At 42.5% G+C, this 17343-nt stretch overlaps 1 protein-coding gene across 1 annotated transcript in view; it reads left to right on the forward strand.

Annotated features, from left to right (window-relative positions):
• LOC130913716 (dynein axonemal heavy chain 10-like) overlaps positions 1-14961 on the forward strand; it is a 144372-nt gene extending 129411 nt beyond the window's left edge. The window contains exons 67-76 of the mRNA XM_057832527.1: positions 3650-3859; positions 3930-4025; positions 4095-4266; positions 4350-4481; positions 7005-7216; positions 11273-11440; positions 11512-11692; positions 13601-13746; positions 13826-13987; positions 14061-14961. Of these exons, the coding sequence (XP_057688510.1) occupies positions 3650-3859; positions 3930-4025; positions 4095-4266; positions 4350-4481; positions 7005-7216; positions 11273-11440; positions 11512-11692; positions 13601-13746; positions 13826-13972 (1464 nt within the window). The 3' untranslated portion in view covers positions 13973-13987; positions 14061-14961. The remainder of the gene's footprint in view (positions 1-3649; positions 3860-3929; positions 4026-4094; positions 4267-4349; positions 4482-7004; positions 7217-11272; positions 11441-11511; positions 11693-13600; positions 13747-13825; positions 13988-14060) is intronic.
• The last annotated feature ends 2382 nt before the right edge of the window (positions 14962-17343 follow it).

Consider the following 17343-nt stretch of genomic DNA (forward strand, 5'->3'; position numbering starts at 1 on the left):
CCCTCGATCTGGGGCTCCATGCAAGATCTCACCCCGTGGCGTCAAAATGATAAGAACCGTGAGCAAAAACCCCCAAAATCTCAATACTTTGTTATGTACTCTTCGTTGGCAATAACGGAGGCCAAACTCTTCACAAGCTTTTCACACACTGTTGCTGGTATCTTGGTACATTCCTTCATGCAGATCTCCTCTAGAGCAGTGATGTTTTAGGGCTGTCGTTGGGCAACACGGACTTTTAACTTCATCCTTTCCCCGTGGTGTCAAAATGATAACAAGAACGGGGAGCAAAAATCCCAGAGCCACACGGGGGGACCTAGTGAATGACCTACAGAGAGCTGGGACCACAGTAACAAAGGCTACTATCAGTAACACAATGCGTCGCCAGGGACTCAAATCCTGCACTGTCAGACGTGTCCCCCTGCTGAAGAAAGTACACGTCCAGGCCCGTCTGCGGTTCGTTAGAGAGCATTTGGATGATCCAGAAGAGGACTGGGAGAATGTGTTATGGTCAGATGAAACCAAAATAGAACTTTTTTCTAGAAACACAGGTTCTCGTTTTTGGAGGAGAAAGAATACTAAATTGCATCCGAAGAACACCATACCCACTGTGAAGCGCGGGGGTGGAAACATCTTGCTTTGAGGCTGTTTTTCTGCAAAGGCACCAGGATGACTGATCTGTGTAAAGGAAAGAATGAATGGGGCCATGTATCGAAAGATTTTGAGTGAAAATCTCCTTCCATCAGCGAGGGCATTGAAGATGAGATGTGGCTGGGTCTTTCAGCATGACAATGATCCCAAACACACAGCCAGGGCAACAAAGGAGTGGCTTCGTAAGAAGCATTTTAAAGTCCTGGAGTGGCCTAGGCAGTCTCCAGATCTCAACCCCTTAGAAAATCTGTGGAGGGAGTTGAAAGTCCGTGTTGCCTAACGACAGCCCCAAAACATCACTGCTCTAGAGGAGATCTGCATCGCGGAATGGGCCAAAATACCAGCAACAGTGTGCGAAAAGCTTGTGAAGAGCTACAGAAAACGTTTGGCCTCCGTTATTGCCAACAAAGGGTGCATAACAAAGTATTGAGATGAACTATTGGTATTGAACAAATACTTATTTTCCACCATGATTTGCAAATAAATTCTTTGAAAATCAAACAATGTGATTTTCAGTTGTTGTTTTTTGTGCACATTCCGTCTCTCATGGTTGAGGTTGTTGACAATTACAGGCCTCTCTAATATTTTCAAGTGGGAGAACTTGCACAATTAGTGGTTGACTAAATACTTATTTGCCCCACTGTATATTCATGGCGTAAAATGTGATGCAAATGCAGTGCACGTTACCGTAGGTCTGTCGTTCAACCTCATACCATGTGAGCGTCAACCTTCCACCGAGCAAACCAGTTTCTCTCGGACTAGCAGTTGCAAGAATTGGAAAAGGAAAAAAAAGCCTGTAAATTGGGGACTAACTAGTCCAAAACCTGGTCTAAAACGCCACCTTGCCTGGATTTAGTCAGCGTCCAAAAATAGGGCCCTGTCTGTCTTAACCTTCACCGAACCCCTTAGACTGACTCGTCGAATCCCTGGGGTTCGATCGAACCCAGGTTAAGAACCACTGATCTAAGTACAGCCAAGAACAGTTGACTAACTTGCATGGCAAAAGTCCGCTAGCTTAAATGCTATAAAATGCGAAGTTCCCCCCCCCAAAAAAGGGCTATATATTAAAGATGCACCAATACCGATACTAGTATCGGCGGGGGGCACCGATCCGGCCCAAAATGGTGGTATCGGTATCGGCGAGTACCAACAAAGACGGCGCCGATACCATTTACCAGTCCATTATTATAACATTTGACCGCAGCCTTTTTTTTTTTCCTCCTGGCACTCACTACACTTTGTCTCTGTGTTGTGTGATGACACGTGACCACCAAACAGCTATCACTATTGGCCTGCTCCAGACCAATGAGAACGGGCCAATAGCCACTTCTGACCAATGACATGGCCAACATGGCAACATGGCCGACATGGCGGCGGTCGGGAAATATTTCAAAATAGAAATCCCGTCAATTAAAATCAATGGCTGCGTGCAAGATTTGCGGCCTGAAAGTTTCGAGATGTGGAGTTAAATCGGCCAGTTTCAATACCTCGAACCTGATAAAACATGTGAAGACGAAACGTGAACGAACACAACGAGTTTGTGCCTGCAAGAGCAGGACTGTTATCCAGAGGAAGGGCGCTGGACAGGTGCAACAATCTCTGGTCAGTTCACTACGTCTACTTAACTTTTATTGTCTTTTACTGAAAGAAATGCTGCAGTAATTTGGGAACTGTTTCCAAAGTAGGGTTGCCACCTTTCAGAAATAGAAATAAGGGACCCACCCCCTCCCGAAAAAACGAGGCTAATAGAGAGACGGGATGCTGTGGTCAATTATTATTACTTATAATTGTGAGCGTCCGCAAATGCGGAAACAAGGTTGGACCTCGAAGCGGACAACAAGCGGGGGATATGTACAAGGGTTTAATTGCAAACAAAATATTACACGCGATCGCGGGATAGTAGAAATAACAAAAGGAGTCCGTGACTGCAGGTCGACGGAGCTCAATACTACAAACTCGACGATAGGCAGCGAGCCAAAAAGCCAAAATAAAAACACTCAAATACCTGCACAGGGTAGAGGTTACAAACGAGTGCAGCACACTAACAGAAAAAACCCAATGCAGGGGCGTAACAAGCAAATGTAGCGAGACTATAGTGCGAGATGTCAAATGGCGATCAGCAAAGCAAATATCTCGGCAGCCTTCTCTGAGCTCACCCGTGCTTAAGTGCTGCGTTGATGAGCCCGCATTGGATTCAGGTGTGATGTCAGGAACGCCCCCACTAACAGCCCAGCAACAAAACACAATCTAACCAGCAGCAGAATGTGACAATAATTTCATGAAAGTTGCACTGTTTGGCCTTTGAGAGGTTTAAAAAAAGTTTACTCAGTTCATTCAGAGTTTATTATTATGAACTTATTTTTACTTTCTTACTGTTGGGCTAGAATTATACTTTGTACTAGTATTTTTCCTATTTTGCAAAGGTAAGCAACAGCCTGACAAAGCCTTGATAGCAATGATTTCACATGCAATTATGTATCTCTTTGGGGGGGGGGGGGGGGGGGGGGATAAAATATTTATATATATATATAATCGGGGTGGTATCGGTATCAGACGATACTGCACAGCCAAGTATCGGTATCGGGGCCAAAAAATGGTGTCGGTGCAACACTACTATATATACTTATAAACTAAATGACGAATGAACAAAAAAATATTAGCTCAAACAAAAACTTACCTTATGTTGGTCTTAACCGGGAGCAGCTTGATTCAGCATTGTTAAATGAATTATGGCATATTCGGTGTTGCAAATAGAGGGCAGTGTATCCACCCAAGTCAATAAAACTAAATGCAAACACTTTCAAAACAAATAATTGCAACGCTACTCTAATGAAATGAATACATGAGCAGCAAAATTGGATTCGAAGCTTTTTTTGTCATCGAATTACTCGAGTTAATCGATTAATCGTTGCAGCACTACACATAAGTCGGATACGTGGTAACTCGGGTTCTTCCTGTACTCACAGTAAAGCCATTAGCTAATATTGACGATGTCCTACAGGTTGTTACTGAGGCTCCGAATGGCCTCAAACTCAACATGAGAGCTACCTACTCTAAAATCTCCCATGAAACCATGACTGGATGCCCACACTCTGCCTTCCGCAGCCTGGTCTATGTGCTGTCTTTCTTCCACGCTGTAGTGCAGGAGAGGCGCAAATATGGTAAGATTGGCTGGAATGTCCCCTATGACTTCAGCGAGTCAGACTTCCTGGTAAGTGGCATTGAAAACAATTTGGAGCTTTCTGAACTAGGTTGAGTTATCGCAGTACTGTGGCTAACAGGTGTGTTTGGAGATCTTGAACACCTACCTGACAAAAGCTCATAAACAAAAAGATAGCAACATCCCATGGGGAAGTATCAAGTACCTTATCGGCGAGGTAAGGCCAAGCGGAAATATATTATTTTTGTTTTAAATTCTGCTTTAAATTTAAAAACACATTGTACAGGTCATGTATGGAGGACGAGTCATTGACAGTTTTGACCGCAGGATACTCAATGTCTACATGGATGAGTACTTCGGAGACTTCCTCTTTTATGACTTTTGTCGGTTTCACTTCTTCAAAAACAATGATGTAGACTACAAGGTTCCACCAAATGGACCTAAGACAGTTTATATTGGTAAGCCTTTATTTGCATTTTGCTTGATTAACATACTTTTAGAACCTTGGCAGTAAGCATTCTTGAATTGTAACTGTTTTCAGATGAGATTGAGTCTCTGCCTTTGGCAAATACCCCGGAGGTGATGGGTCTTCATTCGAATGCAGAGATAGGATACTACACACAAGCAGCTAAAGACATGTGGTTGCATCTAATAGACCTGCAACCCCAGACAGGTAGGAGATGGAGCAGCTCTTTTCTTCTCCGAATTTGATCACTGAACCCTTGTGAAACACTGCTCTAGAAGTGCAAATTCAGAAATTTGAACTCCCGCCATCATCCGTAAATCGTTCGTTCACTCAGTCACTGCCACTGAGAGAAAATGACAGAGCCTTGGCTTGTCAGAGTTTTCCAAGGGGGCGGAGCTTTGCGATAGATAGTGTTACACTCATATGAAAAAATTAGGACACCCTATAGAAACCTGTGTGTTATCGAACATATTTGGTCTTATGGATATTTAATATCAGTTTTAACAATCTTGAGAGATTCAAGTAATAGAACAAAACAATTAAAACTGACAAAAATAATTTTTTTATAACATTCTGATAAATGTAATTTCATGCAGTTTCTGTTGAGGAATAAATTAGGACTGCTGTCTGCAGTGGGATCAGTCACAGCAATTTTGTCAGGGCTGGGGAGAAGCCTACAGTGGCTACCAGAAACACCTCTTCTGGCCTTTTGGTGACAGCGCGTGATTGGGAGCTAAGAGCTGATCTGGGGAGACAGCTGAAGTTCCCAAAGGTGGTTGCCAAGACAACAGCAAGGCCAGACATAGTTCTTACTTTAGCAGCATCCTAGCAGATAGTGTTCTTGGAGCTATCAGTGCCATGGGAAGACCATATGGAGGAGGTGTACGGGCGAAAGTCGGTGAAGTACTCCGAGTTGGTTGAAGGGTGTCAGAGCAATGGTTGGTGAGCACGATGCCAGCCCTTCGAGGTAGGATGCCGAGGTTTTATGGGCCATTCCCTCTGCAGGGCCTACAATGTGTTGGGCATCACTGGGGCAAGCCAGCGAGAGGCTATTAAGTTGGCCACTGAAGCAGCAGAGGTGGCATCAAGGCGGCTTTGGATCAGGAGGGGAGTGTTGTGGTGAGTAGGGTAGCGCTACCTGGACACAAGCCAGGGCCTGATCATCTCTGGCTGCGTCGCCTGGGGGAGGGGGTCTGATGGTTGAAAGACCCGAAACGCCCCATGATCCCAGGTTACATGATGTGTCCAGTGGCACTGTTAGGTGTATTTGACAACTTGGACACCCCCACATTAAATCCCACTTAAAATGGCTAAAATCACACACAGGGGTAACATATCAGGTGCACATGATTAGAACATCATTAGCCAGTGTTTTGAAGGAGGCTTGCCTTATTTAAACCTCACATTTAGTTCGGTGTGCCCCTGACTGCTGAAGTGAGAGAAGACACCATGGTGAGATCAAAGGAGCTATAAGAGGCACTCAGAAAGAACATTTTAGACGCTCATGAGTCTGGTAAGGAATTTCCAAAGATCTCAAAGAATATAAAATCAGCCATTCCACTGTCCGGAAAATAGTCTACAAGTGGAGGACATTCAAAACAACGTGCAACATGCCCAGGTCTGGCCGTCCAAGGAAGTTCTCCCCGAGAGCAGACCGCAAAATGCTAAAAGAGGTCTCCAAAAACCCTAAAATGTCATCACGGGACCTACAGCTAGCTCTTGCGACTGTTGATGTGAAAGTGCATGCCTTTACAATCAAAAAGAGACCTCACTATTTTAACCTTCATGGAAGGTGTGCAAGGAGGAAACCTTTGCTCTCCAAGAAGAACATGAAGGCCAGACTGAAGTTTACCTGAGTGAATATAGACGAAGAACATGACTTCTGGAATAACGTTCATTCTGGACAGATGAATCTAAAATTGTATTATTTGGACACCAGAACACAGGACATGTTTGGCATCAACCCAACACAGCATTCCAGGAAAAGAACCTCATAGCAACTGTGAAGCAAGGAGGTGGAAGTGTCATGGTTTGGGGATGCTTTGCTGCAGCAGGACCTGGCCAGCTTACCATCATAGAATCCACCTTGAATTCTATCGTGTTTCAGAGGGTGCTTGAGGAAAATGTCAGATCATCTGTGAAAAAATTAAAGCTGTAGCGAAACTGGACCCTGCAACGTGACAATGACGCAAAACATACTAGTAAATCCACCAAGGACATGGCTGAAATGGAGAGTCCTGGAATGGCTGAGTCAAAGCCCAGCTCTTAATCCCATTGAGATGCTGTGGGGTGACTTGAAACAGGCTGTACATGCAAGAAAACCTCAAACATCTCACAGCTGAAAGTATTCTGTGTTGAGGAGTTGGGCAAACTTTCCTCAGACTGATGTAATCAAAGGCTGGTAGATGGCTACAAAAAGCATCTCACTGAAGTTATTTCAGCCAAAGGGGGTAACACTTGCTATTAGATGGTAGGGTGCCCAAATTTTTTCCTCAGTTAGAGTATGCATTTTTCTTGATATATTTGGTTTAATGAGTAAAACAATGTTAATTTTTGTTGTTGACCCGCAATTAAATCACTTTCTTTTCCAGAGATAAAGAAAAACAAGATCAGACATTGATATGTAAACATTTCTTTAAAAAACTCAATATTCAATGGAGTGTCCTATTTTTTTCAGATGACTTTATCTATGGCTCCCTGCTATTTCACAACCACTTGTGTCTTCTCCAGGTGAGTCTGGTGGAAGCATCAGCAGGGATGAATATATAACTCAGGTCGCCCAGGACATTCAGAACAAGTTGCCTGCAATATTTGACCTGGATGTTATCCGCAAGCAATTTGGCACTGAGATATCCCCAACATCAGTGGTGCTCCTTCAAGAACTAGAGCGCTTCAACAAGCTGGTGGTCCGCATGAAGCGGTCTCTGGCTGAGCTGCAGAGGGTGAGAGGGACACAGTTTTTGTGTCTGGCAAAGACTTAAAGCCACAATTGTTCTCTGTTACAAAAATATATGTTATTAGAAACACATTTATTATTGCGGTTGATTTAAAAATCTATAATATTTAGTACATGTTTTGACCTACGGAGGGCGGCATGGTTTACGTGCGCAATGCACGCTGGGGTGATGACGCGGTTGGGTTGGATTTGGGAGAATAGCTGTGCTAGCTAGCAAGCGAAGCTAGTATGAAGACTGGTATGATTTTGCCACATTCTGCTGCTGGTCAGATTTTTTTGTTACATAGCTGTGGGATGAGTTCCCAATATCGTACCTGCATCCAATTCCAGCTCATCAGCAGTGTCTTTCAACCGATCCTAGGCGGCTTGCTAAGATACTGACTTGCTGCCATTTTAAAGTTTGTATATCCCTTCGTGTTTTTAGAAACACGTAATTATTGCCATTGATTTCAAAATCTATGATAATTAGTACATGTTTTGACCTACGGAGAGTGCCATGTTTTCAGTGCGCAATGCACGCTGGGGCTGATGAGACGGTTGGGTTGGACTAGGAGAATAGCTGTGCTAGGTAGCAAACGTAGCTAGTAGGGAGACTGCCATGATTTTGTCACATTCTGCTGCTGGTCAGATTGTTTTGTCACAAAGCTGTGGGATGAGTTCCTAACGTCGTACCTGCATCCACTTGTCTTTCAGTGTCTTTAAAGGGAACCACGGATATAAGTACATGTAGTTCTTAAAAGATAAATCTTAGTACGAGTTAAAGTAATTTTATATTAAAACCCCTCTTAATGTTTTCATTTCAATAAAACTTGTAAAATTATTTTAACTAGTAGGTCACCATTTTTGTTGACATCGCAGGGTGGTGACATCACATGGCCATGCTGCCGGCACTCTACGTGTCACTTTTTTTTTTTTTCTTTAATAAAAAGACGTGTCACTCTTAATTATGTAAGATATTATGTAAGAATTTAAATACGCCACAAGGTGTCAATGGCGAGTTTTAAATTAGTTAGAGGTCAAGCCAATGAGTATGTTTTGTTCCCTAGACTGACGCTGTAGTTTTTCTTTAATCCACAGTGGGGTTTAAGGGAGAGATAAAGTAGAGTGGACACAGGCGTTCAGATTCATAGCTCGGACCGCGCCGTTTATTGACATAAGCTTTGGCAACTCCTTAACAACAAACATAAGTATTATATAGTGGAAATACAACAAACATAATATTCATATCTCTCAAAAAATTCTGTTCACAAAAGAAAAGTGCTTCAATCTGTATTAATGACGGCCTGTTCTTACACACTTAAACAACATTTGCAAAGAGAACTGGCATTCACAATCAAAATAGATATGCAAAATACACATAAAACTTACTCAGACTTTGGTGAAACTCTAAACATTTTAGCAACTCGTTTAGCTCAACAAATACACTGGATGGCAATATTTAGTCAGAATATACAAACTTGATAATGGGAGCCATTATCAGGAGTCTTGTATGTTGTGAAGACAACATACAAATGACCGTAAGAAACAATGGACCGGCACTAAAAAGGAAACTAAGGCGTCAGTCAAGGGACAAAACACACTCATTGGCATGTTCCTTAATGAATTTAAAACTTGCCATTGATACGTTGTAGTGTATTTAAATCACTACCTTGCATAATTAAAGAGTGACACTGTGAAGTACGGCAGCGTGGCCATGTGACATCACCGCCCTGTGACGTCAACAACAATGGCGAGCTACTAGTTAAATTTTTTTATTTAAAATTTTACAAATTTTATGAAAACGAAAACATTAAGAGGGGTTTTAATATCAAATTATTATAACTCGTACTAACATTTATCTTTTAAGAACTAAATTTGTTGTTTCTATCCGTGGTACCCTTTAAGCCGATCCTAGGTGGCTTGCCGAGATATTGAATTGCTGCCATTTGACAGTTTGTATATCCCTTCTTTGGAAGTTGCATCATTGCCTTAGTTTTTTTTCATTTGTCTGCATCTCACCGTGGTTTTCCCTGTTTTTTATTTATTTATTTATTTATTTTGATAATCCCAACCCACTGTCATTGAGCCTTTTTTGTGTCTCCCTTTTCGCGATCGTGTTTTTTTTTTGTGTGTGTGGTCAATAAATATACAAACTATGATGCTGGGAGCCATTACCTGGAGTCTATTATGTTCTAAAGACAACATAGAAATGAACGTAAAGAACAATGAATCCGCACTAAAAAGGAAACTACGGCATCAGTCGAGGGACAAAACACACTCATTGGCTTGTTCTTTAATTTAAAACTTACCATTGATGCCTTGTAGTGTATTTAAATCACTACCTTACATAGCTAAAGAGTGACACTGTGAAGTATGGCAGCGTGGCCATGTGACGCCACCGCCCTGCGAACTCAACAACAATGGCGAGCTACTTGTTAATTTTTTAATTTAAAATTTTACAAATTTTATTAAAACGAAAACATTGAGAGGGGTTTTGATATCAAATTATTATAACTCGTATTAACATTTACCTTTTAAGAACTACATGTCTTTCTTTCCTTGGTAATCTTTAAAACGATCCTAGGTGTCTTGCCAAGATATTGAATTGCTGTCATTTGACAGTTTGCGATTGCTTTATGAGGAAAATCATGACTCTAACGCAGAGGTTGCGCTAGACATTTTCGTTGTCTGTCATTTTGACTGACAGGGTCATAAAAATCCGGTCATAGCCTATATTTACCGGTCACTTAAATTTTTAAAATGATAATGATGACATATTCAATAGTATTTAGTTTTCATTCATTTTTAATTAATATTGTAACACTTGCTTGGCGGCGAAAAATTAGACACGGGAGTCGTGGTATTTTTCTCCCTTTTTACTCTGCTTACCGCCAACAACTCCGCTCCCAAAGAAAAAGAGGCAACGATATAGACCCCAATCACCAACGTCACACAATGATCTTAATTGTGGTTGTCAGCTCAAAATCTTCTAAATATATATTAAATGCATCTTACCAGATATAAAAAGACTACTACATAGTCTGTGGTGATCGTTTGGTGCCCAGATTTCTTGTCGAATTACAGCAGTCCATCTCGCTCTCATCCTCCCGGGTCTCTCAGAATACGGTAGAACTTCAAGTTTCTCCGTCTATCTTTTCTGTTACAGCAACCAACCGCCACACACGCCTTCACCATTTTGATTATTAATATTAACGAGCAGAAAAACACGCCGTAATAGGAGGCATGTACGTAGCGGTAATGTGTAAACATGAACAGCTGACACACAATATGGCGGCTCCAGTCAGGGGGGCGGAGTTGTGGCGTCATGTGATTGGGCGGCAATCTTGTCCATCAATTGGATGACGCGCTGGCACACCGGGTGCACCAATAAGAACCTCGCGTTGATGTGTCAATCACGGTGCCGCCGCCAGACCCCGGTGACGCTACAATATTCTGACAGAAGAGCCAACGACGTCATGCATTAAGAGAGACAATAGCTAATTAATATGCTAACTCGCCACCCTGTGGTCTGGGGTGTGAATTGCAACCTGTCAAAATGACGGACGGACGTCAGTTTTTTCTATCACCGTTTTAAAAAACCGGTCAACGACGGAAAATATCCGGTTAACGCGACCCCTGCTCTAACGTCACGCGGAAGTGTAGTCCTGTGGTCTATGCGCTAGTCTGTCGCAAGGGAAACTCTGGTTGGAATCCCACTGGGGACTTTCATTCAGTTGCTTTTGCTGCTCGTTTTGTGAAATATCGACAGTGCTGTCTTGCCCCCCATCACTTTTTGCTCAGGTTTAAATTGGAAGTGCCGAACCAATGACATGTTTATGTAGCTAACAAGTGACACTGTGGAAGTACAGCAGACAGCAGCGCTGCCCATTGACATCATCACCCAGAATGCATTGCATCGTCAACAACAATAGTGACCTACGAGTTAAACAAATGTTTCAAATTTTATAAAAACGAAAACATTAGGAGGGATTTGAATACCAAATTATTGTAACTTTCTGTCCGTGGTTCCCTTTAACTTGTTTTGTTTGACTGGTGTGTATAGGCCTTGGCTGGTGAGGTGGGCATGAGCAGTGAGTTGGATGAAGTTGCCCGGGCCCTGTTTAATGGTCAGATCCCTTCTATTTGGAAGATGTTGGCACCTGACACACTGAAGTCCCTGGGCAACTGGATGATCCATTTCAAAAGGCGATTTGACCAATATAAATCATGGGTGAGGCGGGATTAACATGACATACTCAATCTGTGGTTTACCAAACCATTTACTTGTCTGCTTATTTAAAGGTTGATTCAGCAGAGCCAAAGGTCATGTGGTTATCAGGACTCCACATCCCAGAATCGTACCTGACTGCCCTAGTCCAAGCTGCATGCAGAAAAAATGGTTGGCCTCTGGATCTTTCTACGCTTTACACTGAGGTGACCCGCTTCCGTGAAGAGGAACAAGTCAATGAAAGACCTTCGCAGGGTAATGACCTGATATTCTTTGGAGGCCAAAGTTTTCAAAACTATAGTCTAGAGGGATATTCGTGGCATGTAGTCCACAACGTACTAAATGATAATTGACGCAGCCCGTACTCAGTACACATTGCGTAAAACAAATTTTGGTGACAGTGGTCGTATGTTTTTTTTTCACTGCTGTCCCCGTAAGTACCAGGAGAAATTCAGCGGACCCTAGGAAAAACTTCAGCCAACCACAATGCATCCAATGTCGGCCCCTGGGGTTGATGGTGCGTCCCCTCTTCCCATCCCTGAAGGCCGGTTGATGGGTACACGGGTGGCCCGCGGTACCAACCTGGACCCGAGGGGGTGGGACAATGGCTCCTTTGCTGGGCTGCGGGAGGAGGGATGGGCTGCGCTGCCCCCTAACCCCCCGAAACGCGCCCTCCCTCCCCGGGCTGGCTGGGTGGGGGCCGTGGCCCTGGGTTGGCGCCCGTGTGGCGTCTCCGCTCGTCTGCGTGGCTGTCACGTGGGCTTGGTGGGGCTCGCATGCGTCTGGATGTGATTGGGCCCGCTCGGGTGGGCGGTCCCGGTGCCGGGATTTGCGGTGGAGAGGTGTAGGGTCTGTCGCCAGCGGGCTTACACTCACAAGGGATTCACACGATTACGGGGTTCTAGATCACAGCGCTGATTTGTTTACACTCTACCCCTCCCAATCCCTTAGCTTATAGACTCCTCGACCCCATCCTCTTCTTTCCCTGGTCAACAGGCCCCCCACATGTTGTCAACCGGAAATACATCTAGCTAACGATAGCACCATCATATTAATAGTTAGTGTAGGCGTTCAATGTATTTCTTGTTTTTTTTGTGTTTCTTTTCTTTCATCTCTTGTTTCTTTTCTTCTGTTCCCCCATAACCCTTTCCTGTTTGCTGCTATGTCATAATAAACGAGGTTAAAAAAAAAAAAAAAATTCCACCCCATCAGAAATTGAAACTTTAAAAATGGCGATGAATAGTGCAATTACAAAGTAAACACTACAAACTTTCTTTAAATAAAGGAATATTTACTTACGTTTGATCATGGACGGACATGTAGAAAAGTTCTCCTCAGACACATCCTGCCTTGTTAGCTGCAAACAACAACTGCACGTCGCTCTCTCACTGTTTATGTCTTCGCCGTGTTTATAAGCATTAATTTACGCCATATTCGTGTTGACCATGTGGCATTTACGCACTCTTCCGACGTCGGCCGGCTAGTCAGGCGGTCATTTTCCAGCTGCCTCCCCGGCAAATGAACTCTCCTGCCCGCAGCAGCGGAACGAGTCCAACGAGCTGTAACTTGCTCGCCGCCGGGGGGATTGCCAATCGGCGAAGACAGTCGACAAGCCCGCCACCGTGTGACATGGTCCTGTGTTGTTTTGAGTGATTTTTCGCTTCGAAAGCCGAGAATAGACAATGAAACATCACTCGGTTCGGGTTAGCATCTCGGCTAGCTGTCACGCCTCCTGGTTTGTTTACACTCTCCGAAACCGGGGCAGGGAAATGACAAAAGCCGGACTAACTCCGGTGGCATAAAATATAGTTTGGGAGGTGCAAAAAGTGGACAGTTTTGGCCATTATGGAGTAATTTTGCCATGTCGTACTGAATAAATGCATTTTTAATATTTTATATTCTATTTATCTCAAGACTCTTTATAGGATACACTGCAGGGTAAATAAACATTTATTCATGAAGGCTCATTATTTATTTGTAGCCAACTTAGTTATTTTGATAATCAGCTAATTAGCTACATACAGCATGTGTTGCCTTCATTATAAGGCTTTTAGTTTTTTGTGGCTCCAGACATTTTTGTTTTTTTTGGTCCAATATGGCTCTTTCAACATAAGACATCCTTGGACAAGAGTGTCACTTGTTCAACCGAGTCATTTCTTGCAGGCTGTTTTGTCTGTGGTTTATACCTGGAGGGAGCCGATTGGGATATGGAGGATGGCTGCTTGGTCAAGAGTAAACCAAAGGTTTTGGAAGTTCAGCTGCCCATTCTCAGAGTCATCCCCATTGAGGCCCGACGGCTCAGGTTACAGGTGCTGACCACAGTTCAAGTTATGTGTACGAACTATTTTCGTTTTTGCCAACAGCTTTCTTATGTGCTGTGTTCCACAGAAAACGTTGCGGACCCCGGTGTACACCACATCGTTACGGAGGAATGCAATGGGTGTAGGTTTGGTTTTTGAGGCTGATCTCTTTACCACGGAGCACCTCTCTCACTGGGTGCTTCAGGGTGTCTGTTTATCCCTCAATACTGACTAAATATAGCCTTTAACGGTGAGTGATACACAGCCAATGTTAAGGTAACTTCTGAGTGTTCAGATTCTCAATTTTATCTTTTGCTCACTAGATGGCAGCGTTTCACTCAGATGCAAAAACCAGGATAATCTGTTACGGTGGACTACATACAAACCCTGAAACAACTGTTCTTTTACAGGCATATATTCTGGATTCTATATAGTTTACACATACAAATGCTGTTTCTTACATTTTCCCCAAAACATCTTAATGTTCATCCTTAAGGGGGCTGATGTTTTGTCTTATGACTCCACACTACCTAATGGAAGGCAGATCTTTTATCCCTGCACACCTACACAGGGAATAGGTTATGTGTTTGCACAGTGTAGCAGGAGGAAATTAAGGAAGCAGGAGAGCAGCTACTCATGACAGACACGGGAAAAGAAAATCTCTCAATGGAGTCGACCCCCATCTCCTTTCACTGAGGGCAAAATTATTTTCAGCTGCTTTTGACTGGAGGGGATTTAGTTTAACTCTAAACTGTTCCACTTCCTACTTAGCACCACCGCTTGCATGGACTGGCCCCATAAAATGACAAGGGTGCTATAAAATAAACACTGGTAAAACCTTTTAAGGAAACCCCTTTCCCTCCATTAGCTAATCGTAGTTCCTGTTTTTTTGTGCGTGAGAGCAGGTGTGCTTGCTGAATGCTTCTCACACATTCCCCATTCTGTGAATGCAAAACATTTAACAGCACCAAATAATTCTGTTTATTAATAACCAAATTGTACAAGTATGAAATACTATACTATACATGAAGTTGTTCAGCTTTACAGACAGCAAACAACGCAATTGTTTCACTTCCTTCACCTTTGACAAATTGTGAAGCTGTACACTTATGTTCAAAACGACACCAATTTTAACAATAAAACACTTGACACAAAACAACTGGTGTTCAAACGTCCATTTAGTCTGATCAATATATAAATTTAGAAGATTAAATTAGCCTAATATGCCTTCAAAAATCTGCTATCTTAAATGCTACCAATGCTAATGTATTTACAATTCTCATAGCAAATCACTCACACGTAACTCCACAAACTGTAGCTGTAAACTTAATTACAAATTGATAATTATTTTGTATTTGTATTTTTATTAGGATCCCCATTAGCTGATGAAAACATCCGTTACTCTTCCTGGGGTCCACACAAAACATAAAACAGACAAAATATCAACATACTAATCTATGGAGGACCCTTTCTGGGGTCCACACAAAACATAAAACAGACAAAACATCAACATACTAATCAACATAGGCTGTACTGTATATAAAAGAAGAATTCTTATCTTGAAACAAACACAAAAAACAAACATAATTCAACATACTAACATAAAAACAGAAGAAAGTAAGGAAGTAAATAGACAATATAAGAGGTAATATATAAGTCAACAACAACAAAGAGGCTTACATTACAAATTACATCAGTGATCAAATGCAGTTGACCCTAAAGTACTGCTTTATTTGTTTCTTGAAATTAGCTTTATTTTGAGTTTTTAAAATTTGGTCAGGGAGGGCATTCCATTCAATCATAGCTCTACATAGTATTGTACGTTGTTTTAAGTTAGTTTTTATGATAGGTATGGTATAGACCCTACCCACCGACGTCACAAAATCACGTGCTCGCTGTATGGTTCCGCCCCCTTGTCCGTCATTTTGTGTCTGTATTATCAATGGTCTCAATTGATCGAGCAATTTATAATGCATTTCATGGAAGACCCGGTGCTTTTGGATGCCGTAAACTCACTTGATGCGTTGCATAAAAGGCGTTATGTGGAAAAGCTTCAGTTTATCCATTCGCCAGATCCATATTTGATGCCTAAATCGATGTTTTTCGACCCGCTGTCTCCGCCGTATTTGCCTGACATCTGCTAGCTAGCCTGATATGTACAACTATCTTGTCCACACAAAATCAGCCTATTCTCACGAAAGTTTGAAAAACTTTTAAGAGCTTGGAGGCTTATAAATACTTCGTTGCTGGTTGGGTGAAACAGGTCCTCGTCCACGAAAATTCGGCAGGAATCTATCTTGTGCTTGGAAAGGTGAGTTACGAAATTTTCAATTCAAAATCTTTTGTTATTGCTAACATCCACTGTCAAGTCTAATGTATTTTCATGTCGTTTGTCAATGGAGTTAGGGCTTTTAATGTTTATATGGTTTAGCGATAGCACTCTCACTACATACATACGTGTATGTTGTCATCGATTAGCCTAGCAATGATCTTAATTGTGGTTGTCAGCCCAAAACCCTCTAAATATATATTAAATGCATCTTACCAGATATAAAATGACTACTACATAATCTGTGGTAATCGTTTGGAGCCCAGTTTTCTCGTCGAATTGCAGCAGCCCATCTCGCTCTCCTCTCTCCGGGTCTCTCGGAATCCGGTAGAACTTCAAGTCTCTCCGTCTTCTCCGTCTATCTTCTCTGTTATTGCAACCGACCGCCACACACGCCTTCACCATTTTGATTATTAATGTTAACGAGCAGAAAAACACGTCGTAAATAGGAGGAATGTACGTAGCCGTAACAGGTAAACATGATGTGTTGACGGACAATTGGGCGGCACCAGTCAGGAGGAAGGAGTTGTGACGTCACGTGGGTAGGGTCTATAGTTACCGCTAATAGCATGTCTGGTTGGGTATGAGTGCAGAGTTGAGCTCAGAGTGTAATCCTTAAACAAACTGCCTGGTTTGCTCAATGTCATGGTGTTTTTCAGAAAAACAAGAAGAGATACTCGCAGCCTTGAATCAACTTTAAGCCAAGACAGTTTGTCATGCATATTGTCTGTGTTGGCTCTTTGGCTGCTTTTAAGCGCAAGCCTGGCTGCTCTGTTTTGTACTCGTTGGAGCCTCTGTAGGTTCGTCTTTGTTGTACCTGACCAGACCACCGAACAGTAGTCCAGGTGTGACAATACAAGGGTCTGCAAGACCTGTTTTGTCAAATGAGGTGTTAAAAAGGGTGAACATTTTTTTACTAGTGATATATTCCTACCCATATTTTGCACTAACAAATCAATGTGTGTTGACCATGATAAATTGCTGTCTAAAGTTATCCCTAGGAGCTTGGTTTTCTTGTACCTGCTCTACAACCACATTGTTTAGTACAAGGTTTAACTGAGGTTTGGATCTTAATGAATGTTTCGTTCCAAAAATAATACTCTTAGTTTTTGATATGTTCAGAACCATTTTGTTGTCCGTGATCCAAGTGAACACCAACTGTAGCTCTTGGTTAAGGGCTGAGGTGATTTCCTCCACTGTTTTGGCAGATTTATAGAGTGTTGAGTCATCAGCAAACATACACACCCTTGCATTTTTACAAACAAGTGGGAGGTCGT

This window comes from Corythoichthys intestinalis, chromosome 3, assembly GCF_030265065.1.
Source record: "Corythoichthys intestinalis isolate RoL2023-P3 chromosome 3, ASM3026506v1, whole genome shotgun sequence".
NCBI lineage: Eukaryota > Metazoa > Chordata > Actinopteri > Syngnathiformes > Syngnathidae > Corythoichthys > Corythoichthys intestinalis.